Source organism: Bombina bombina, chromosome 1 (assembly GCF_027579735.1).
Source record: "Bombina bombina isolate aBomBom1 chromosome 1, aBomBom1.pri, whole genome shotgun sequence".
Lineage (NCBI taxonomy): Eukaryota > Metazoa > Chordata > Amphibia > Anura > Bombinatoridae > Bombina > Bombina bombina.
The window spans coordinates 1415252845-1415279328 of NC_069499.1; the positions used below are offsets into that span (position 1 = coordinate 1415252845).

Here is a 26484-nt window from a genome sequence, read left to right on the forward strand (position 1 = left end):
CTGTTGTCACATAATTATTTTATGTTTCAAACAGAGTACTATCTCCAGAGACGTGGGACATCGATGGGGGCAAAGTTTGCCCCATCCTATGCCAACCTATTTATGGGCTGGTGGGAGCTGTCCCACGTCTTTGGAGATAACAACCCATTTAAAGGAGAGATAATCCAATATCATCGTTATATTGATGATCTGTTTTTCATTCTGGACTGTGATGCTACAAGGGCAGATTTTTTCTGTCAATATCTCAATTGTAACCAGCAAGGTATTGAATTTACGGGCACACACAGCCAAAATAGTGTAAATTTTCTTGACCTCACAGTCCAGGGTGGGGAAATTGGATGCCATATACAGACTAAGATGTATAGGAAGGAGACTGCGGGAAATACCCTGCTACAATTTGAATCTTGTCACCCACGACATGTTCTGAGGGGGATACCGAAAGGGGAATATATCCGCATCAAAAGGAATTGTTCTAAAGAAAGTGAATATCAGCGCCAGGCTAGTGAGGCCACAATTAGATTTAGACAGCGAGGGTATAGTGATAGTATCCTTACCATAGCAAAAGAAGATGTGGATCAGATTCCCAGAGAACAGTTACTTCAATATAAATCAAAAAGACACAGAGGCAATAATGATGATTTGAGTAAGATCAAGTTTATTACTACATATAGTGTAGAATACACTAAAATATGTAATATAATCAAGGAATCTCTTCCGATTTTGTACTCTGATCCCATTATTAAAGAAATTTTGGATTCGGGATGTGAATTTATCCCTAGGAGAGCAAAAACTCTGGCCAACCACTTGTCACCCTCAGATATGAGACCCAAAAAGAGCAAATGCTGGTTAAAACAGAAAAAGGGATGTTTCAAATGTAGACGTCCCGTTTGCAAAACATGTAGTTTTATATGTGAGGGGGATAAATTTGTTTCTAGCACAACCCAAATGGAATATGATATTAGATTTTTTATCAATTGTGCTACAACACATGTCGTCTATCTACTGACTTGTGATCTCTGTAAAATTCAATATACAGGGAAAACAAAACGATCCTTAAAAGATAGGTTTTTGCAACATCTAAGGTCTGTTGAGGATGAAGATAGTGACACACCAGTATCTAGACATTTCAAAACAAAACACAACTCAGATGTCTCTTCCCTAAAGATACAGGCAATTGATCATATTACAACATGGAAGAGAGGAGGAAATAGGGAAACATTGTTGAATAAAAAGGAGATTTTTTGGATGTTTAGATTACAAACTAGTGAACCAGATGGGCTAAACATCAGACGTGATCTGGATGTCTTTACTTAAACATAATACATGATTAAAGATCCTGCTCTTGAATGCTAATATTTATATATTACAAATTGATCTGTCTTTTGGAACTGGCACTAATATATTGTTTGAATATGTATTGCATGGAAGCTGTGCTACAACAATATTCTTTTGCACTTTCTATATGTCCTGTTTGTGAAATAGCATTTTAAATATGGAAATTCTTAGACCTTTGTCAGGATATATTTGTCTCCTTTAGCAAGTTAGGAAAGTATTCATATGGTAATATATATAGGACATATTCATAGTTTATATATATGTCTCGCAAAATGTTTAAAATGTTGCAAAATTTGTTTGCTCTTCCTGTGGAAATAGGTAACCAATCAGGTATTCAATTATTGTGATGTCATGATCTAGCTCAGCCTTTAAAGAGGCATTTGAGCTGATCCCCAGGTAAGCAGTGATCAAGTGCACCTGGTGCACGAAACATGTCTGCATGGGGATCTGCTCACTTGCCTGATTGATAGAGTTATTTGCTGGCTCTGTACAGGACATTCTAACAGTGTCCTTTTTTATACTTTTTGAAATAAAGTTGTACTTTACTTTTTAACCTGCTGCCTGGAAATCAACATTATTTGTTCATCACAGCATAGTGCTTTTTACAGCACTTTCAGCATCATCTTCCTTTCTCCCAGAGCGCCTTTTCTACACTTTGTACTTTGTGTATAACCATGTATTTCTTTTCTTTCTGTTATCCTTTACTGACACTATCTGCCTCTGTCTCCTAAACCCCCCTCATGATTTTTTCGAAACCCCTCCTCCCCCTGCATTCAGACCTCTGTAACACTTTCTGTCTTTTTTGCCATCCTATTTTTTAAGATATAATTTGTAAATTCCATCTAATTGGTCAGTATTGCTTCGACTTGAAAAAGGAAGACATTCTTCGAAAGCTTGTCAACTTATAAATGTATAGTTAGTCCAATAAAAAAGTATCATTGCTCAATGCAATACTCTTGTTATTTTGATATCTAAATATCTGGACTAACACGGCTACTCTAATCAACGTATATATATATATATATATATATATATATATATATATATATATATATATATGTGTGTGTGTGTGTGTGTGTGTATGCATGTTTATGTGTTTATATGTGTTTTTTTAAAGCATTTAAAACTGTAATTTTGTTAGGAAAAAAATGCATTGTTTTCCTGACCCACGAAACACACCATGAAATGCACCTGGGTGTTCTTTATCTTATTGCCTTTGTTTTGGACAATTAGGGAGATATATTGTATATATGAGCACCTGCACATATTAACCAATGATTGTTCAACATGTAGGAGTGTCAGGGGTTTGTATTTAATGGAACGCACTCCAGTCCGAGTGGAAACACTACAGCACTGGTTTTCAAACCTGTCCTGAGGCCTCCCCAACAGGCCAGATTTTCAGGATTACCTTGGATGAGAGCAGGTAAAATAACCATGTTTACTAATCAGCTAATTATTTCACCTGTGCTCCAGTTCAGATAACCTCAAAATCTGGCCTTTTAGGGAGGCCTGAGTACAGGATTAAAAACCAGTGCACTACAGTGATAAATTACAGGAAAATCAGGCAAAATTAATCATGAAAGTGCATTAGAAAGTTTTTAAATTATGCATAATTTAACATTATGGGGAATAAAATGTAGTGATCGGTACTACCTGATATTTTCGAGAACAAACCCAAACATGAGCTTTTGTCCTGTTCTTTTTAGATTCCCTCAACATGTGTGTAAAGGTTACTACCTCCTCCACCCTGGTTTTCTGAAAAATGTCACAGCAGGGTGCTGCATTCCATCCAATACATTCATTTTATCTCATATGAGAAGCAGAATGTATCTGTTATTCTTTGGACTTGAATCAAGCAGTGAGGGTTTTTGACATTTTGATAAATTGTCACAATGAAATCACATACATTACACAGTTTGAGACGCCCATGCCAAGCAAATGAAATGGTTTAGTTACAATTCTACTGTCTAGCAAAGCTAAATATTACAATATTATTTCTGTCTCATTTTATATTTTTTCTTCTTCTGAAATATGCTGTGAATTTAAGAATAAAACGTGAGACAATATTTGTCTAATGATTCACACACAAAATTCATTTGACTTTTTATCTGATGGCTAAGTGAGATCTAGCAGGTATCCAGCATTTCATAAGCAAAAACTTTGAACCACTGTACTGAGTTTGAGCTTGTCACAAATTTAGACAGCTGCAGTAGCTACTTTTGTTAGATTTACTATATTCTATTCATAGTTGTCCTTGGATTTTTTTTTTTTTTAAACAGACGACTGGATAAATTGTATGTTTGTATGAGTGATGTTATTAATTTTCTGCTGGCTGATAGTAGAGATGGGTAAATGTGTTTATATTCAAATTTGAATGTTAGAACGAATGTTATTGTAGAAATTTGATTTTCATAATCAAATGTTGCTAAGAATGAATATTCGAAAAAATACTATAATCGAATGCTATTTACAGTTTTCAAATGTTCAAATGTAATATTCAATTTAACAAATACTATTCAGAAGTTCAATAGTTCATGAGGTAGGGAATTTAGTAAATTGATGCATAATAGATACAAATATATCAATTCAAATGTTTCTATTTCAAATATTGCTTAATCTGAATATTACATTTAACCCATTGAGTGCTAATCTGAGCCGTTACAAATTGTCTCAGTCAGGTGCTAATGACGGCTCAGAGCTGTCGCTAACACTCTCCCACCTTGAGGGAGATCTGGGGGCTCCCACCCCCTCCTACCCCGGTGATCTGGCCTGCATAGTGACAGGCATCGCCGGGGCTTCACGTTTTGCGCAGTGACATCACGCGCAATGGCGTGATGACGTCACTGCGCAACTTTATTTAAAAAATACAATAGACAGCATGGGGAAATGGAGCATGCAGCTTAGAAGCCTGTATCTCAGGCATCTAAGCAGCTACAGACCCCCAAGACCCACCATTGGAAAGGTAATTTGGGATCTGAATATTTTTTTAAAAAAATAGTTAAAAAATATATATATATTTAAAAAAAAAATTAAAAAACCCAGGTGGGAAAGTACTTAGCACTCAAAGGGTTAAAGGGTTAAAGAGAGCATTAGAAACATTATTACAAATATATCAATTTGAATTATTCGAAAATATATTAAATTTAAAAATGTAGAATATTAAATTTAAAGAGAGCATTAGAAATACTATTACATTAAACGAATGTTAGAATGTTGTACAGACATTTGAAATTCAAAATGAATGTTGCAAAACATTCGCCCTTCCCTAGCCATTAGAATGTCTGTCAATAATGACTTTTGGTTTGTTATTGTTTCTCCTGCTTGGCATAAAGGGTCAAATACTCTTTACAACTAGTATTACTAAATTGAAAATATTTTTAATACATGTAAAACACACACATATTTAATAAAATTATATGGATATTTAAAAATTATGTTTTAATTTGACATTTTTAATTTTAATTAGACAAAAGGGTCAGACATAAATGTACAACTCTGCCAGTACTAAAATAAAACATATATTTAGGCTTTTTTTTTTAAGCATATTTACATATGCTGCTGTGTAGGAGCCCCCCTTAGCCCCCAACCTGACTGATCCCCCACCAAACAGCTCTCTAACCCTCCCCCTCTGCCTTAATGGCCGCCATCTTGGGTACTGGCAGCTGTCTGCCAGTACCCAGTTTAGAAAAAAAACAGTTGCTTTTTTATTTTTTTCCCATTTTCTGTAGTGTAGCTCCCCCCCACCAAAGAACAAACCCCCACCTAGATACCTTTGATTTTTTTTTTTTTTTTTTAAATAAAAACTTTTTTCTGACACTTTTAGCACAGTCTTTTCTGTAGTGTAGCGGTTTCCACCCGCTCTCGCCCTGTGCACGCGCCCGCCCGCCGCCCGCCGTGCACGCGCCCCATCGGCCCCGCCCCCGATCCCGCCCCCCCCCCTACATTACCCGGCCCATCGATGGCCGCCCACCCGCCTCCCAAGTCGGCTCCCACCCACCAACGATACCGGCCATCGATGTCCGGTGCAGAGAGGGCCACAGAGTGGCTCTCTCTGCATCGGATGGCCATCTAGAGTTATTGCAGGATGCCTCCATATTGAGGCATCACTGCAATAACCGTAAAGCAGCTGGAAGCGAGCAGGATCGCTTCCAACTGCTTTCCACACCAAGGACGTGCAGGGTACGTCCTCAGGCATTAACTGCCTTTTTTTTGAGGACTTACCCGGAACGTCCTCGGTCGTTAAGGGGTTAATGGGATAGTAAACACCAAAAATGTTATTGTTTAAAAAGATAGATAATCCCTTTATTTACCATTCCCCAGTTTTGCATAACCAACACTGTTATAGAAATATACTTTTACCTCTGTGATTACCTTGTATCTAAGCTTCTGCAGACTGCCTCCTTATCTCAGATCTTTTGACAGACTTACATTTCAGGCAATTAGTACTGACTCTTAAATAACTCCACGTGCATGAGCAAAGTTATTTATATGAAACACATGAGATAACGCCTTCTAGATGTGAAAAATTGACAAATGCATTCAGATAAGATGCGGCCTTCAAGGGCTTAGAAATTAGCATATGAGCCTACCTAGGTTTAGCTTTCAACTAAGCATACAAAGAGAACAAAGCAAATTTGATGATAAAAGTAGATTATAAAGTTGTTTAAAATGACATGACCTATCTGAATTATGAAAGTTTAATTTGGACTTTACTATCCCTTTAAGTGTTACTAAGATACATATTATAAAAACTAACGGCGAGATTACGAGTTTTGCGTTAGCCTTAAAAAGCAGCGTTGAGAGGTCCCAACGCTGCTTTTTATCTAACGCTGGTATTACGAGCCTCCGCGACTCGAGGCTACCGCAAATCCCCCTACGTCAATTGCGTATCCTATCTTTTTAATGGGATTTGCCTAACGCTGGTATTACGAGTCTTGGAGAAATTGAGCGGTAGAGCCTCTACCTTCAAGACTCCCACCGCATATAAAAGTCAGTAGTTAAGAGTTTTATGCGCTAACGTCGGAACATAAAACTCTTAACTACAGTGCTACAAAGTACACTAACACCCATAAACTACATATGAACCCCTAAACCGAGGCCCCCCCACATCGCAAACACTATAATTAAATTATTTAACCCCTAATCTGCCGACCGGACATCGCCGCCACCTACATTATCCCTATGAACCCCTAATCTGCTGCCCCTAACATCGCCGACACCTACATTATATTTATTAACGCATAATCTGCCCCCCCCCTGAACATCGCCGCCACCTACCTACACTTATTAACCCCTAATCTGCCGACTGGACATTGCCGCCACTATAATAAATGTATTAACCCCTAAACCGCCACACTTCCGCCTCGCAAACACTATAATAAATTGTATTAACCCCTAATCTGCCCTTCCTAACATCGCCGCCACCTACCTACAATTATTAACCCCTAATCTGCCGACCGGACATCGCCGCCACTATAATAAATGTATTAACCCCTAAACCGCCGCACTCCCGCCTCACAAACACTATAATAAATTGTATTAACCCCTAATCTGCTCTCCCTAACATCACCGCCACCTACCTACAATTATTAACCCCTAATCTCCCGTCCCCAATGTCAATGCTACTATAATAAAGTTATTAACCCCTAAACCTAAGTCTAACCCTAACCCTAACACCCCCCTAACTTAAATATAATTTTAATAAATCTAAATAAAATTACTATCATTAAATAAATTAATCCTATTTAAAACTAAATACTTACCTATAAAAACAGAATTTATGTTTACCTGATAAATTACTTTCTCCAACGGTGTGTCCGGTCCACGGCGTCATCCTTACTTGTGGGATATTCTCTTCCCCAACAGGAAATGGCAAAGAGCCCAGCAAAGCTGGTCACATGATCCCTCCTAGGCTCCGCCTACCCCAGTCATTCGACCGACGTTAAGGAGGAATATTTGCATAGGAGAAACCATATGGTACCGTGGTGACTGTAGTTAAAGAAAATAAATTATCAGACCTGATTAAAAAAACCAGGGCGGGCCGTGGACCGGACACACCGTTGGAGAAAGTAATTTATCAGGTAAACATAAATTCTGTTTTCTCCAACATAGGTGTGTCCGGTCCACGGCGTCATCCTTACTTGTGGGAACCAATACCAAAGCTTTAGGACACGGATGAAGGGAGGGAGCAAATCAGGTCACCTAAATGGAAGGCACCACGGCTTGCAAGACCTTTCTCCCAAAAATAGCCTCAGAAGAAGCAAAAGTATCAAACTTGTAAAATTTGGTAAAAGTGTGCAGTGAAGACCAAGTCGCTGCCCTACATATCTGATCAACAGAAGCCTCGTTCTTGAAGGCCCATGTGGAAGCCACAGCCCTAGTGGAATGAGCCGTGATTCTTTCGGGAGGCTGCCGTCCGGCAGTCTCGTAAGCCAATCTGATGATGCTTTTAATCCAAAAAGAGAGAGAGGTAGAAGTTGCTTTTTGACCTCTCCTTTTACCAGAATAAACAACAAACAAGGAAGATGTTTGTCTAAAATCCTTTGTAGCATCTAAATAGAATTTTAGAGCGCGAACAACATCCAAATTGTGCAACAAACGTTCCTTCTTTGAAACTGGTTTCGGACACAGAGAAGGTACGATAATCTCCTGGTTAAAGTTTTTGTTAGAAACAACTTTTGGAAGAAAACCAGGTTTAGTACGTAAAACCACCTTATCTGCATGGAACACCAGATAAGGAGGAGAACACTGCAGAGCAGATAATTCTGAAACTCTTCTAGCAGAAGAAATTGCAACTAAAAACAAAACTTTCCAAGATAATAACTTAATATCAACGGAATGCAAGGGTTCAAACGGAACCCCCTGAAGAACTGAAAGAACTAAATTGAGACTCCAAGGAGGAGTCAAAGGTTTGTAAACAGGCTTAATTCTAACCAGAGCCTGAACAAAGGCTTGAACATCTGGCACAGCGGCCAGCTTTTTGTGAAGTAACACAGACAAGGCAGAAATCTGTCCCTTCAGGGAACTTGCAGATAATCCTTTTTCCAATCCTTCTTGAAGGAAGGATAGAATCCTAGGAATCTTAACCTTGTCCCAAGGGAATCCTTTAGATTCACACCAACAGATATATTTTTTCCAAATTTTGTGGTAAATCTTTCTAGTTACAGGCTTTCTGGCCTGAACAAGAGTATCGATAACAGAATCTGAGAATCCTCGCTTCGATAAGATCAAGCGTTCAATCTCCAAGCAGTCAGCTGGAGTGAAACCAGATTCGGATGTTCGAACGGACCCTGAACAAGAAGGTCTCGTCTCAAAGGTAGCTTCCAAGGAGGAGCCGATGACATATTCACCAGATCTGCGTACCAAGTCCTGCGTGGCCACGCAGGAGCTATCAAGATCACCGACGCCCTCTCCTGATTGATCCTGGCTACCAGCCTGGGGATGAGAGGAAACGGTGGGAACACATAAGCTAGTTTGAAGGTCCAAGGTGCTACTAGTGCATCCACTAGAGCCGCCTTGGGATCCCTGGATCTGGACCCGTAGCAAGGAACTTTGAAGTTCTGACGAGAGGCCATCAGATCCATGTCTGGAATGCCCCACCGCTGAGTGACTTGGGCAAAGATTTCCGGATGGAGTTCCCACTCCCCCGGATGCAATGTCTGACGACTCAGAAAATCCGCTTCCCAATTTTCCACTCCTGGGATGTGGATAGCAGACAGGTGGCAGGAGTGAGACTCCGCCCATAGAATGATTTTGGTCACTTCTTCCATCGCCAGGGAACTCCTTGTTCCCCCCTGATGGTTGATGTACGCAACAGTTGTCATGTTGTCTGATTGAAACCGTATGAACTTGGCCCTCGCTAGCTGAGGCCAAGCCTTGAGAGCATTGAATATCGCTCTCAGTTCCAGAATATTTATCGGTAGAAGAGATTCTTCCCGAGACCAAAGACCCTGAGCTTTCAGGGATCCCCAGACCGCGCCCCAGCCCATCAGACTGGCGTCGGTCGTGACAATGACCCACTCTGGTCTGCGGAATGTCATCCCTCGTGACAGGTTGTCCAGGGACAGCCACCAACGGAGTGAGTCTCTGGTCCTCTGATTTACTTGTATCTTCGGAGACAAGTCTGTATAGTCCCCATTCCACTGACTGAGCATGCACAGTTGTAATGGTCTTAGATGAATGCGTGCAAAAGGAACTATGTCCATTGCCGCTACCATCAACCCGATCACTTCCATGCACTGAGCTATGGAAGGAAGAGGAACGGAATGGAGTATCCGACAAGAGTCTAGAAGTTTTGTTTTTCTGGCCTCTGTCAGAAAAATCCTCATTTCTAAGGAGTCTATTATTGTTCCCAAGAAGGGAACCCTTGTTGACGGAGATAGAGAACTCTTTTCCACGTTCACTTTCCATCCGTGAGATCTGAGAAAGGCCAGGACAATGTCCGTGTGAGCCTTTGCTTGAGGAAGGGACGACGCTTGAATCAGAATGTCGTCCAAGTAAGGTACTACAGCAATGCCCCTTGGTCTTAGCACAGCTAGAAGGGACCCTAGTACCTTTGTGAAAATCCTTGGAGCAGTGGCTAATCCGAAAGGAAGCGCCACGAACTGGTAATGTTTGTCCAGGAATGCGAACTCAGGAACCGATGATGTTCCTTGTGGATAGGAATATGTAGATACGCATCCTTTAAATCCACCGTGGTCATGAATTGACCTTCCTGGATGGAAGGAAGAATAGTTCGAATGGTTTCCATCTTGAACGATGGAACCTTGAGAAACTTGTTTAAGATCTTGAGATCTAAGATTGGTCTGAACGTTCCCTCTTTTTTGGGAACTATAAACAGATTGGAGTAGAACCCCATCCCTTGTTCCCTTAATGGAACGGGATGAATCACTCCCATTTTTAACAGGTCTTCTACACAATGTAAGAATGCCTGTCTTTTTATGTGGTCTGAAGACAACTGAGACCTGTGGAACCTCCCCCTTGGGGGAAGTCCCTTGAATTCCAGAAGATAACCTTGGGAGACTATTTCTAGCGCCCAAGGATCCAGAACATCTCTTGCCCAAGCCTGAGCGAAGAGAGAGAGTCTGCCCCCCACCAGATCCGGTCCCGGATCGGGGGCCAACATTTCATGCTGTCTTGGTAGCAGTGGCAGGTTTCTTGGCCTGCTTTCCCTTGTTCCAGCCTTGCATTGGTCTCCAAGCTGGCTTGGCTTGAGAAGTATTACCCTCTTGCTTAGAGGACGTAGCACTTTGGGCTGGTCCGTTTCTACGAAAGGGACGAAAATTAGGTTTATTTTTTGCCTTGAAAGGCCGATCCTGAGGAAGGGCGTGGCCCTTACCCCCAGTGATATCCGAGATAATCTCTTTCAAGTCAGGGCCAAACAGCGTTTTCCCCTTGAAAGGAATGTTAAGTAGCTTGTTCTTGGAAGACGCATCAGCCGACCAAGATTTCAACCAAAGCGCTCTGCGCGCCACAATAGCAAACCCAGAATTCTTAGCCGCTAACCTAGCCAATTGCAAAGTGGCGTCTAGGGTGAAAGAATTAGCCAATTTGAGAGCATTGATTCTGTCCTTAATCTCCTCATAAGGAGGAGAATCACTGTCGACCGCCTTTATCAGCTCATCGAACCAGAAACATGCGGCTGTAGCGACAGGGACAATGCATGAAATTGGTTGTAGAAGGTAACCCTGCTGAACAAACATCTTTTTAAGCAAACCTTCTAATTTTTTATCCATAGGATCTTTGAAAGCACAACTATCCTCTATGGGTATAGTGGTGCGTTTGTTTAAAGTGGAAACCGCTCCCTCGACCTTGGGGACTGTCTGCCATAAGTCCTTTCTGGGGTCGACCATAGGAAACAATTTTTTAAATATGGGGGGAGGGACGAAAGGAATACCGGGCCTTTCCCATTCTTTATTAACAATGTCCGCCACCCGCTTGGGTATAGGAAAAGCTTCTGGGAGCCCCGGCACCTCTAGGAACTTGTCCATTTTACATAGTTTCTCTGGGATGACCAACTTGTCACAATCATCCAGAGTGGATAATACCTCCTTAAGCAGAATGCGGAGATGTTCCAACTTAAATTTAAATGCAATCACATCAGGTTCAGCTTGTTGAGAAATGTTCCCTGAATCAGTAATTTCTCCCTCAGACAAAACCTCCCTGGCCCCATCAGACTGAGTTAGGGGCCCTTCAGAAATATTAATATCAGCGTCGTCATGCTCTTCAGTATCTAAAACAGAGCAGTCGCGCTTACGCTGATAAGTGTTCATTTTGGCTAAAATGTTTTTGACAGAATTATCCATTACAGCCGTTAATTGTTGCAAAGTAAGGAGTATTGGCGCGCTAGATGTACTAGGGGCCTCCTGAGTGGGCAAGACTCGTGTAGACGAAGGAGGGAATGATGCAGTACCATGCTTACTCCCCTCACTTGAGGAATCATCTTGGGCATCATTGTCATTGTCACATAAATCACATTTATTTAAATGAATAGGAATTCTGGCTTCCCCACATTCAGAACACAGTCTATCTGGTAGTTCAGACATGTTAAACAGGCATAAACTTGATAACAAGTACAAAAAACGTTTTAAAATAAAACCGTTACTGTCACTTTAAATTTTAAACTGAACACACTTTATTACTGCAAATGCGAAAAAACATGAAGGAATTGTTCAAAATTTACCAAATTTTCACCACAGTGTCTTAAAGCCTTAAAAGTATTGCACACCAAATTTGGAAGCTTTAACCCTTAAAATAACGGAACCGGAGCCGTTTTGAACTTTAACCCCTTTACAGTCCCTGGTATCTGCTTTGCTGAGACCCAACCAAGCCCCAAGGGGAATACGATACCAAATGACGCCTTCAGAAAGTCTTTTCTAAGTATCAGAGCTCCTCTCACATGCGACTGCATGCCATGCCTCTCAAAAACAAGTGCGCAACACCGGCGCGAAAATGAGGCTCTGCCTATGCTTTGGGAAAGCCCCTAAAGAATAAGGTGTCTAAAACAGTGCCTGCCGATATTATTATATCAAAATACCCAGATAAAATGATTCCTCAAGGCTAAATATGTGTTAATAATCAATCGATTTAGCCCAAAAAAAGTCTACAGTCTTAATAAGCCCTTTTTGAAGCCCTTATTTACAATCGTAATAAACATGGCTTACCGGATCCCAGAGGGAAAATGACAGCTTCCAGCATTACATCGTCTTGTTAGAATGTGTCATACCTCAAGCAGCAAGAGACTGCTCACTGTTCCCCCAACTGAAGTTAATTGCTCTCAACAGTCCTGTGTGGAACAGCCATGGATTTTAGTGACGGTTGCTAAAATCATTTTCCTCATACAAACAGAAATCTTCATCTCTTTTCTGTTTCTGAGTAAATAGTACATACCAGCACTATTTCAAAATAACAAACTCTTGATTGAATAATAAAAACTACAGTTAAACACTAAAAAACTCTAAGCCATCTCCGTGGAGATGTTGCCTGTACAACGGCAAAGAGAATGACTGGGGTAGGCGGAGCCTAGGAGGGATCATGTGACCAGCTTTGCTGGGCTCTTTGCCATTTCCTGTTGGGGAAGAGAATATCCCACAAGTAAGGATGACGCCGTGGACCGGACACACCTATGTTGGAGAAATAAACCATAAGATAGCTACAATATAATTTAATAATTACATTGTAGCTATTTTAGGATTTATATTTATTTTACAGGCAACTTTGTATTTATTTTAATTAGGTACAATAGCTATTAAATAGTTAATAACTATTTAATAGCTACCTAGTTAAAATAATTACAAAATTACCTGTAAAATAAATCCTAACCTAACACTACACTATCAATAAATTAATTAAATAAATTAACTACAATGATCTAAACTAAAATACAATTAAATAAACTAAACTATATTACAAAAAAACAAACACTAAATTACAAAAAAATAAAAAAATTACAAGAATTTTAATCTAATTACACCTAATCTAAGCCCCCTGTATTTAAGTTAGGGGGGTGTTAGGGTTAGACTTAGGTTTAGGGGTTAATAACTTTATTATAGTAGCGTTGACGTTGGGGGCGGGAGATTAGGGGTTAATAATTGTAGGTAGGTGGCGGCGATGTTAGGGAGGGCAGATTATGGGTTAATACAATTTATTATAGTGTTTGCGAGGCGGGAGTGCGGCGGTTTTGGGGTTAATACATTTATTATAGTGGTGGCGATGTCCGGTCAGTAGATTAAGGGTTAATAAGTGTAGGTAGGTGGCGGCAACGTTGGGTGCGGCAGATTAGGGGTTAATAAATATAATATAGGTGTCGGCGATGTTGGGGGCAGCAGATTAGGGGTTCATAGGGATAATGTAGGTGGCGGCGATAGCGGGGGCGGAAGATTAGGGGTTAATAAGTGTAAGATTAGGGCTGGTTATACTCGGGTTCATGTTAGGGTATTAGGTGCAGACATAAAATTAATTTCCCCATAGGAAACAATGGGGCTGCGTTAGGAGCTGAGCGCTGCTTTTTTGCAGGTGTTAGGTTTTTTTTCAGCCAGCTCAGCCCCATTGTATCCTATGGGGAAATCGTGCACAAGCACGTTTTTCCATCTTACCGCTACCGTAAGCAACGCTGGTATTGAGGGTTGAAGTGGAGCTAGATTTGGCTCCACGCTCACTTTTCTGAGGCTAGCGCAGCCATTCAGAAAACTTGTAATACCAGCGTTGGCTAAAGGGAGCGCTGGAAAAAAAAGGCTCGTTAGCCCCGCAGGTCTTTACTGACAAAACTCGTAATCTAGGTGTAAGTTCATTAGCATTAAATAAATATAGGGGGTAGGGTATGTAGTGCAGCCTAAAATGAGCACCAACAATTTATACTCGGCCCTTTGTTTTCATAAATGTTTAGTACAATTATATAATAATTATTTAAAATACTCTTTGCTATTGTAATCATAAGTTACTAAGATGACAGATTTTTTTTGAGAAATAAAACAAAGAAAATAAATGGTCTTTGATATTTTAAAAAGTGTAGTAAATATAAGGTTTTTTAAAGTGATGGTAAATTTAAAACCTTTACTTTTTGCAATTCAATGTAAAATTTAACAATAATATTAGTTTAATTGATAAAAACACACAATGTAAAACTTTAGTAACTTATATATAAACGCTACTTTGCTATTGCAAACTCTCTGGCAGCCCCGACACTAAGATTTTTTTTTGACATTTTTGCCGTTGTCCAATCAAAATCGTGGCATTTTGGTATGTTTCAATGTAAAAAAAATAACAGGATCTTTTGTGCATGACGTTACCAATGTCATGTGCAAAAGATCCTGTTTGTGTTATTTACAATTCATATATACTGTATATCTATATGTATTTATGTATAGGCTGTGAACTTTTTATTTATTCATGTATATGTGTGCATTGTTTTCAATAATAAGCAAGAAAAAAAAATGAAGTAGTGTATAAGCTATTTGAGCGGATTTACTAAAAAATGGTCATTGGATTGGACTGGATTGAAAAATTACCCAAGCTCCATACTATGAGTTTATGGACTAGAAAGGAGGCCAGTATGGAAGATAAAAGTACAAAACTCTACTGAGCACATTACTAGTGTAATTACAGCTTTATGTGTTTTGTGAACATAACCTGATTCTGTGACGTTGTCTTTAGGAGCGGCTGTGCTGGCTCAGGAAGATGACCTGGCTATGTCTCTCCATTTCATGAACTTCGGAGCAAGCCCTTTGACCTCAACTGAAGGGAAACTGGACGGCATGAAACCCAACTTCATAGAGAACCCACAATATTTCTGTGATGCTTGTGAGTCACTTTGTGCTTCTACCTTCCCTCTAGCATTGATTTATAGAAGTCCATGAAATTTCTGGTTATTTTTCCACAATAATACCGGCTACCTATCCTTACTTTTATGCTCCTCGCTCCCTTACATTTCTTCACCACTTTTAAATACTCCCGTTTTGCCTTTAATTGCTCCAGTGCCTCACGCCTCGTTTTCCTCTCATTATCTCCTCTTCCTGTACAAACTACGGCTCTTGTATATTCCCTCAAGCCATTGCCCTTATTCTTGTTCTAAGCTTTCACCGTTTATCTTTAATATATTTTATAATCTTTTTAGTAGGTGTCTAGTAGAGCACAGTGAACAAAAAGTTCTCAACTTGAGATACTAACTGTAGCCTATAGTAAGGGACCCCCCATACTTTATCTGTTTAAAATTGCCTATCAGTCTCACACAATAACTATGTTCTTGATTATAGCACTTTGGAATATGCTGATGTAAGTCAACCTCACTTATATATTTCCAGTATATTCTTTCCATATAAGATATTGAACATAGATAAAAAACATCCCATGAGTGGGAACTTATGCATTAAAGGGACATTAAACACATTGAGATGGTAGTATAAAATGATAAATCGTATGTATAAAAAACCTCTGCAATATACATTCATTATTTCTTTTGACCCCTTTTTCCTGTAATTCCATTCTGAAATTTTGAGCTTTTCAGTTCCTGTTAGAAATGGAAGTGCAGAACACTGTTATATTACACACAGCTATTGGCTGCACACTCTAGTGACCTATTTATAACTGTCCCTAATTGGTTACAGCAGAGAAGGTAACCTAAGTTACAACATGGCAGCTCCCATCGTTTTATAGACACTAAAACTTTATAATTATTGTATCAATATTTAAACAGTTAATGAAACTTTAAAAGATACATCTACATGTTATTCTCAGACTAATCTTTTCTTTGAATACATCATCAAATCTAGCATTTAGTTAGTGTTTAATGTCCCTTTAATGTATCACTTCCATCCCAGCCTGCATAAAACAAGTATGCATAGTTCATTTTTGTTTTGTTAAAAGTACTCTTGATCTCTTCAATTCTATGGCAGCAAGTTCCCACCAGCTCCTGTGTGAGACTAAAGCATTACTGTGAGAAATACTATAAAAGCTAGATTGTGCTAAATCAGATGAACACACCATTTTACACAACCTTCAATTTACTTCTACTCAACTTTGCTTCATTCTCTTGGTATCCTTGGTTGAAGGAGCAGCAATGCACCACTGGGAGTCAGCAGAAAATATATTCTGAGCCAATGACAAAGACATATACGTGCAGCCACCAATCAGAAACTAGTAGTGTATTGCTGCTCTTGAGCCTAAGTATGATTATTAACAAAGGATGCAAAGAGAACAATGCTAATTAGATAATAGAAGTTAATTGGAAAGTTGATTAAAATTGCAAGCTCTATATAAATAAAGAAAGAATGATTGGGGTTTTATGTCCCTTTAAACAAAATGCATCACTTCCATATCCCTTTGGCCATGTTTCCTCAATTCCTCAATTCTGACACTCCTGAATCTTTTCATCGTCTCTTGACTTATATCTCTATTACCCATTGTAATATCTTACAAAACAATCCTCAGTACCATCAGTGACACTTTTGCTTGTTTTTCTCAATGTTTTATTCCTTGTGCAGAATATGACAATACTCTCTAAGTAAGAATATCTTAGAAGGTAATGATAGCTGTCAAACTTTTTTGTAGGTGTCCAACATATCAAACGGAGGGACATTGTGCCAAAATGGGAGCTCGGAGAAGGAGCTTTTGGTAAAGTGTATTTGGCTGAGTGCTACAACCTTACCACTGAGAATGAGAAAACATTAGTGGCTGTAAAGGTGAGTTAACTGGCATTATAGACCATTGTAAGTGAAACATAGATACAGTCGGATACCAACAAACAGAAAATTACTAGATGAGTAATCTCAAATTCACGCATCACTGACGTTAGAGCAGAATGAAAGGATCAGTATAGTGTAGGCATTTCACTTACCAATACTTAAAGGGATATGAAACCTAACATTTTTCTTTCATGATTCAGGTAGAGAATACAATTTTAAACAACATTCCAATTTACTTCTATTATCTAATTTGCTTCATTCTTTAGATATCCTGTGTTAAAGAAATAGCAATGCACATGGGTGAGCCAATCACAGGGCAAATATGTGCAGCCACCAATCAGAAGTGACTGGGCCTATCTAGATATGCTTTTGAGGAAAGAATATCAAGAGAATTAAGCAAATTAGATAATAGAAGTAAATAAGAAAGTTGTTTAAAATGGTATTCTCTATCTGAATCATGAAAGAAAATATTTGGGTTTAATGTCCCTTTAATGTAAAAGGTTAAAATTGCCATAAACTAGAGTTTAACAATATACATTTTGCGAAAGGCAAATTTCACCGTGCTCCTCCCCAGCCAAGTCTAAACTGTCAGTTATCATGGGCATCAAGGCATGAAGCTTATTTCCATGCCCATATACCCTACAACTTTTTTCGCTATTGGCATAAGAATGTTGCATTTTTATGAGGTAAAAGTTTGCCATAGAAAGTCCATTTTTATTTTCATTAAAGTATATGGCTAATGTTGTATTTTCTTTATTAGATTCTATACTTTAATATCACGGGTATAAAAAAAAAAAGGAGAATTTAATCATGTTGAATTTATTTTTTCCTTAAAAATATGTAATAAATATTTAAATTTAAAGGGACGTGACAACCAAATTTTTTTTTCGGGATTCAGACAGAGCGTTCAGTTAAGAAAAAACTTTCCAATTTACTTCTATTATCAATTTTGCTTCATTCTCATGGTGTTCTTTGCACATGTCTGGAGCACTAGATGGCAGGAAAAAGTGCTGCCATCTAGTGTTCTTGCAAAAGTATAACATTCTTTTCATTGCCTTTCTGGTAAGAAAACTGTGCAGTACAGAAATATGTATTTCTCTTGTTAAGTGTATCCAGTCCACGGATCATCCATTACTTGTGGGATATTCTCCTTCCCAACAGGAAGTTGCAAGAGGATCACCCACAGCAGAGCTGCTATATAGCTCCTCCCCTCACTGCCATATCCAGTCATTCTCTTGCAACTCTCAACTAAGATGGAGGTCGTAAGAGGACTGTGGTGTTTTATACTTAGTTTATTTCTTCAATCAAAAGTTTGTTATTTTTAAATGGTAACGGAGTGTACTGTTTATCTCAGGCAGTATTTAGAAGAAGAATCTGCCTGCGTTTTCTATGATCTTAGCAGAAGTAACTAAGATCCTTTGCTGTTCTCACATATTCTGAGGAGTGAGGTAACTTCAGAGGGGGAATAGCATGCAGGTTTTCCTGTAATAAGGTATGTGCAGTTAAAATATTTTTCTAGGGATGGAATTTGCTAGAAAATGCTGCTGATACCGAAGTAATGTAAGTAAAGCCTTAAATGCAGTGATAGCGACTGGTATCAGGCTTATTAATAGAGATACATACTCTTATAAAAGTGTATTTTAAAACGTTTGCTGGCATGTTTAATCGTTTTTTACATATGATTGGTGATAAAACTTATTGGGGCCTAGTTTTTTCCACATGGCTGGCTTGAATTTTGCCTAGAAACAGTTCCCTGAGGCTTCCCACTGTTGTAATATGAGTGGGAGGGGCCTATTTTGGCGTTTTTTTGCACAGCAAAAATTACAGACACAGACATCCAGCTTCTTCCTGCATGATCCAGGACTTCTCTGAAGGGCTCAAAAGGCTTCAAAAGTCGTATTGAGGGAGGTAAAAAGCCACAGTAGAGCTGTGGCAGTTGTTGTGACTGTTTAAAAAACGTTTTTGTCATTTGATATTCTGTTTTTGGTATTAAGGGGTTAATCATCCATTTGCAAGTGGGTGCAATGCTCTGCTAACTTATTACATACACTGTAAAAATTTCGTTAGTGTAACTGCATTTTTTCACTGTTATTTCAAAATTTGGGAAAATTTGTGTTTCTTAAAGGCGCAGTAACGTTTTTTATATTGCTTGTAAACTTGTTTTAAAGTGTTTTCCAAGCTTGTTAGTCTCATTGCTAGTCTGTTTAAACATGTCTGACACAGAGGAACCTACTTGTTCATTATGTTTGAAAGCCATGGTGGAGCCCCATAGGAGAATGTGTACTAAATGTATTGATTTCACCTTAAACATTAAAGATCAGTCTTTATCTATAAAATAATTATCACCAGAGGGTTCTGTCGAGGGGGAAGTTATGCCGACTAACTCTCCCCACGTGTCAGACCCTTCGCCTCCCGCTCAGGGGACGCACGCTAATATGGCGCCAATTACATCAGGGACGCCCATAGCGATTACCTTGCAGGACATGGCTGCAATCATGAATAATACCCTGTCAGAGGTATTATCTAGATTGCCTGAATTAAGAGGCAAGCGTGATAGCTCTGGGGTTAGGAGAGATACAGAGCGCGCAAATGCTGTTAGAGCCATGTCTGATACTGCGTCACAGTATGCAGAACATGAGGACGGAGAGCTTCAGTCTGTGGGTGACATCTCTGACTCGGGGAAACCGAAACCTGATTCAGAGATTTCTAATTTTAAATTTAAGCTTGAGAACCTACGTGTATTGCTTGGGGAGGTATTAGCTGCTCTGAATGACTGTAACACAGTTGCAATTCCAGAGAAATTGTGTAGGCTGGATAGATACTATGCGGTGCCGGTGTGTACTGACGCTTTTCCTATACCTAAAAGGCTTACAGAAATTATTAGCAAGGAGTGGGATAGACCCGGTGTGCCCTTTTCCCCACCTCCTATATTTAGAAAAATGTTTCCAATAGACGCCACTACACGGGACTTATGGCAGACGGTCCCTAAGGTGGAGGGAGCAGTTTCTACTTTAGCAAAGCGTACCACTATCCCGGTTGAGGACAGTTGTGCTTTTTCAGATCCAATGGATAAAAAATTGGAGGGTTACCTTAAGAAAATGTTTATTCAACAAGGTTTTATTTTACAGCCCCTTGCATGCATTGCGCCTGTCACTGCTGCGGCGGCATTCTGGTTTGAGGCCCTGGAAGAGGCCCTCCAGACAGCGCCATTGAATGAAATTATTGACAAGCTTAGAACGCTTAAGCTAGCTAACTCATTTGTTTCTGATGCCATTGTTCATTTGACTAAACTAACGTCTAAGAATTCCGGATTCGCCATCCAGGCGCGTAGGGCGCTATGGCTTAAATCCTGGTCAGCTGACGTGACTTCAAAGTCTAAATTACTCAACATTCCTTTCAAGGGGCAGACCTTATTCGGGCCTGGCTTGAAGGAAATTATTGCTGACATTACTGGAGGCAAGGGTCATACCCTTCCCCAGGACAGGGCCAAATCAAAGGCCAAACAGTCTAATTTTCGTGCCTTTCGAAATTTCAAGGCAGGAGCAGCATCAACTTCCTCTGCTTCAAAACAAGAGGGAACTGTTGCTCATTCCAGACAGGCCTGGAAATCTAACCAGTCCTGGAACAAGGGCAAGCAGGCCAGAAAGCCTGCTGCTGCCCCCAAGACAACATGAAGGAACGGCCCCCTATCCGGAAATGGATCTAGTGGGGGGCAGACTTTCTCTCTTCTCCCAGGCATGGGCAAGAGATGTTCAGGATCCCTGGGCGTTGGAGATCATATCTCAGGGATATCTTCTGGACTTCAAAGCTTCTCCTCCACAAGGGAGATTTCATCTTTCAAGGTTATCAGCAAACCAGATAAAGAAAGAGGCATTCCTAAGCTGTGTGCAAGACCTCCTAGTAATGGGAGTGATCCATCCAGTTCCGCGGACGGAACAAGGACAGGGATTTTATTGAAATCTGTTTGTGGTTCCCAAGAAAGAGGGAACATTCAGACCAATCTTGGATCTGAAGATCTTAAACAAATTCCTCAGAGTTCCATCATTCAAAATGGAAACTATTCGGACCATCCTACCCATGATAAAGGATGCCTACCTTCACATACCGATTCACAAAGATCATCATCAATGGTTTGCCTTTCTAGACAGGCATTACCAATTTGTAGCTCTTCCCTTCGGGTTGGCCACTGCCCCGAGAATTTTTACAAAGGTTCTGGGCTCACTTCTGGCGGTTCTAAGACCGCGAGGCATAGCGGTGGCTCCGTATCTAGACGACATCCTGATACAGGCGTCAAGCTTTCAAATTGCCAAGTCTCATACAGAGATAGTTCTGGCATTTCTGAGGTCGCATGGGTGGAAAGTGAACGTGGAAAAGAGTTCTCTATCACCACTCACAAGAGTCTCCTTCCTTGGGACTCTTATAGATTCTGTAGAGATGAAAATTTACCTGACGGAGTCCAGGTTATCAAAACTTCTAAATGCTTGCCGTGTCCTTCATTCCATTCCACGCCCGTCAGTGGCTCAGTGCATGGAAGTAATCGGCTTAATGGTAGCGGCAATGGACATAGTGCCATTTGCGCGCCTGCATCTCAGACCGCTGCAATTATGCATGCTAAGTCAGTGGAATGGGGATTACTCAGATTTGTCCCCTCTACTAGATCTGGATCAAGAGACCAGAGATTCTCTTCTCTGGTGGCTTTCTCGGGTCCATCTGTCCAAGGGTATGACCTTTCGCAGGCCAGATTGGACGATTGTAACAGCAGATGCCAGCCTTCTAGGTTGGGGCGCAGTCTGGAACTCCCTGAAGGCTCAGGGATCGTGGACTCAGGAGGAGAAACCCCTCCCAATAAATATTCTGGAGTTAAGAGCAATATTCAATGCTCTTCTAGCTTGGCCTCAGTTAGCAACACTGAGGTTCATCAGATTTCAGTCGGACAACATCACGACTGTGGCTTACATCAACCATCAAGGGGGAACCAGGAGTTCCCTAGCGATGTTAGAAGTCTCAAAGATAATTCGCTGGGCAAAGTCTCACTCTTGCCACCTGTCAGCAATCCACATCCCAGGCGTAGAGAACTGGGAGGCGGATTTTCTAAGTCGTCAGACTTTTCATCCGGGGGAGTGGGAACTCCATCCGGAGGTGTTTGCTCAACTGGTCCATCGTTGGGGCAAACCAGAACTGGATCTCATGGCATCTCACCAGAACGCCAAGCTTCCTTGTTACGGATCCAGGTCCAGGGACCCGGCAGCAACGCTGATAGATGCTCTAGCAGCTCCTTGGTTCTTCAACCTGGCCTATGTGTTTCCACCGTTTCCTCTGCTCCCTCGACTGATTGCCAAAATCAAACAGGAGAGAGCATCGGTGATTCTGATAGTGCCTGCGTGGCCACGCAGGACCTGGTATGCAGACCTAGTGGACATGTCATCTCTTCCACCATGGACTCTGCCTCTGAGGCAGGACCTTCTAATACAAGGTCCTTTCAATCATCCAAATCTAATTTCTCTGAGACTGACTGCATGGAGATTGAACGCTTGATTCTATCAAGGCGTGGCTTCTCCGAGTCAGTCATTGATACCTTAATACAGGCTCGGAAGCCTGTCACCAGGAAAATCTACCATAAGATATGGCGTAAATATCTTTATTGGTGTGAATCCAAGAGTTACTCATGGAGTAAGGTTAGGATTCCTAGGATATTGTCCTTTCTCCAAGAGGGTTTGGACAAAGGCTTATCAGCTAGTTCTTTAAAAGGACAGATCTCTGCTCTGTCTATTCTTTTGCACAAGCGTCTGGCAGAAGTTCCAGACGTCCAGGCATTTTGTCAGGCTTTGGTTAGGATTAAGCCTGTGTTTAAAACTGTTGCTCCCCCGTGGAGCTTAAACTTGGTTCTTAAAGTTCTTCAGGGAGTTCCGTTTGAACCCCTTCATTCCACTGATATTAAACTTTTATCTTGGAAAGTTCTGTTTTTGATGGCTATTTCCTCGGCTCGAAGAGTCTCTGAGTTATCTGCCTTACATTGTGATTCTCCTTATCTGATTTTTCATTCAGACAAGGTAGTTCTGCGTACCAAACCTGGGTTTTTATCTAAGGTGGTTTCTAACAGGAATATCAATAAAGAGATTGTTGTTCCATCATTGTGTCCTAATCCTTCTTCAAAGAAGGAACGTCTTTTGCATAATCTGGACGTAGTCTGTGCCTTGAAGTTTTACTTACAGGCTACTAAAGATTTTCGTCAAACATCTGCCCTGTTTGTCGTTTACTCTGGACAGAGGAGAGGTCAAAAAGCTTAGACAACCTCTCTCTCCTTTTGGCTTCGGAGCATAATACGCTTAGCCTATGAGACTGCTGGACAGCAGCCCCCTGAAAGGATTACAGCTCATTCTACTAGTGCTGTGGCTTCCACCTGGGCCTTTAAAAATGAGGCCTCTGTTGAACAGATTTGCAAGGCTGCGACTTGGTCTTCGCTTCACACCTTTTCAAAATTTTACAAATTTGACACTTTTGCTTCTTCGGAGGCTGTTTTTGGGAGAAAGGTTCTACAGGCAGTGGTTCCTTCCGTTTAAGTTCCTGCCTTGTCCCTCCCATCATCCGTGTACTTTAGCTTTGGTATTGGTATCCCACAAGTAATGGATGATCCATGGACTGGATACACTTAACAAGAGAAAACATAATTTATGCTTACCTGATAAATTTATTTCTCTTGTAGTGTATCCAGTCCACGGCCCGCCCTGTCCTTTTAAGGCAGGTCTAAATTTTAATTAAACTACAGTCACCACTGCACCCTATGGTTTCTCCTTTCTCGTCTTGTTTCGGTCGAATGACTGGATATGGCAGTGAGGGGAGGAGCTATATAGCAGCTCTGCTGTGGGTGATCATCTTGCAACTTCCTGTTGGAAGGAGAATATCCCACAAGTAATGGATGATCCGTGGACTGGATACACTACAAGAGAAATAAATTTATCAGGTAAGCATAAATTATGTTTTTTAACAAAATAAAAGAAGAAACAGTAAAAATGATTTGATATTATCTTATTTAGATTAATATTTAAATGCAAATCCTACTCAGAAATTAAAAAAAATACATATGTGTTTTACTAAATTTAAGGAGAAATGCAGAAAATAATAATAACCCCAAAGTCAAACCAAGGTAATAAATATTCAGTAATTAGAAGTCCCTTCTATGTGTCCAATCCTTGATGGAGAATCAAATCATAAGATGTATATTTTATATTTATTGTGACTTCTGTTTGAAAGAAAATCTGTTTTTTTCCTTTTGCTCCTTCTACGAACTTGTGATAACCTATTAAAATGCCTTTTTAGCTTCTGTGTTGTCCGCGCCTACTTCCTCTAAATTTCTTTGGCTCAGTTAACTATTAAAGCTACAAAATATATTTTATAAAACAGTAGGTTTGCCATTTTTGTTGGAAAACTACTGCAATTAGAATAATTATGAAACATCCCCAGAGGAAGAGTTAGTAGATGTAAATCCAATACTTATGGGAGCATTATTTCAATATTTTATATTAACTGCATTGCTACAAACCATCAATTTGTGCTCATGAATGTACTGAATTTCACCAAATGTTTATAATATATGTCTTTGAATTTACACAGGATGGTGACATAGACTTTTTATTTTTTTTATTTGTTGGCCTTTCAAGAACCCAGCCAGGCCATATTAAACAATAGTAATGCTATTGTTTTATTTACATTTCAGGCTCTAAAGGAAGCAACAGAAAATGCCCGCCAGGACTTTCAGAGGGAGGCTGAACTCCTCACTGTTCTACAACATGAGCACATTGTCAAATTTTATGGAGTCTGCACTGACGGAGAGCCCCTTGTCATGGTGTTTGAATACATGAAGCACGGAGACCTCAATCGCTTCCTGAGGTGAGGGCACTACTGGAATAAGGACAACTTCTACTAAGTGCAGTTGGTCCAATATGATCATTATTCATCACTAAAATCTCAGTGTATTAATTGATAATTCTACAACCAGAACAGTAATATATTGGTCCTATTTACATTATAACTGTTGTTGTAGATAAGTGTCTTTCAACTCCAGTTCTCAAGTACCCCTAAGAGGCCAGCTTTTCGTGACATCTAAACTAGAGCACTGATTAAATAATCAGCTGATCAGTAACCATAGTTACAAACCTGTTCTTACTCATCAGCTGATTATTTCACCTGTACTCTAGTTCAAATGTCATGAAAATCTGACCTGCTAGGGGTAATTGAGGACTGGAGTTGAAAAACACTGTTGTAGAGAATGTCACACTTTGGCATTATTGTTGTTGCCAAAATATCTCAGCTGGGAAGTTTTAGTGGCTACCATGCAATTGCTGCCAAGGGGAATCTTTCTGTTAACCCCTTGCATGCCAAAGAGGGCAATGCACAGCAGCATTTTGTTAAACCTCAACCTAACTACAGATCAAACCCTAAAACTAACCTTAATCCCTAATCATACCTTTATTAGATTGCTGGCTGCCAAATTCCTGCACAGTGAGACATCAGCATTCACAAGAGTTCTGTATGAAAGTTTAGATGGCGCTTTTGAAGCCACAATACTGGGGCTATCTAACTTAACTTACTGTAACAGGTTAATTACACTGGAATAAATATTGGTAACTACAATATTTAGCACAAAAGCATGTGCTACCCTAAAACATTTACCGAATGATCACATGGCTCATACTAAATTTACAAAAGTTCACAGTACTTATGTGGCACTTACTATGCCAGCACTATGGGATTTGGAGGTGTTTTATAAATAAATAGCAGTAATAATAATAAAAATGGCATAAGAAGATTAAGTAACTAGTCTAATGCTACATTTAGGGTGGTTGGTGAATAAATCCTAGAAGAATCACAATGAGCATAGAAAAAAAGTAATTTATTGTTATCAGACATTGGGGGCTATTCCATATATTACATATTCTCTCAATGTTATACATCATTTAAAAAGTTCTGAGTTAATAACAGCTTAGAATTAAATCCAGTTATTGTTGCTCAATGAGATCATTTTTAACTTGGAGCTATCATATTCAATGTATTAGTCATTAGGACATAACCATGCATAAAAAACCCTGATCCCTAAAATCCACCCAATAAATGTTACTGGGGGTATTTTTGAGTCTTATTAACCCTCATTTCTTTCATTAATGCCTTTAATATATTGATAAATGTTTTTTTCTGTATTGGCTAAATCCAAACAGTATATTGATACCAACAGAGAAAAATGAAATTCCCTCACATGCTTAGTAGAACAAAACTGAACTAACCCACCTACCACACCCATCAGAAGACTTATCATGCAATAGTTTCCCCTGTAAAAGGCATAGTTAACTATCGGCTAGATTATGAGTTGTGCGTTATGAGCTGTGCGTTGCTAACTTGCAGTTTATTGTCACCGCTCACTTTCCTACAGCGCTGGTATTACGGGTTTTTGTCAACCCGGTGTCAACAGGCAAGAAGT

General features: G+C 39.9%; 1 protein-coding gene across 1 annotated transcript in view; it reads left to right on the forward strand.

Annotated features, from left to right (window-relative positions):
• The window catches only part of NTRK1 (neurotrophic receptor tyrosine kinase 1), a 221662-nt gene that overhangs the window by 143049 nt on the left and 52129 nt on the right, over positions 1-26484 (forward strand). The window contains exons 12-14 of the mRNA XM_053719922.1: positions 14986-15132; positions 16879-17009; positions 24727-24899. Of these exons, the coding sequence (XP_053575897.1) occupies positions 14986-15132; positions 16879-17009; positions 24727-24899 (451 nt within the window). The remainder of the gene's footprint in view (positions 1-14985; positions 15133-16878; positions 17010-24726; positions 24900-26484) is intronic.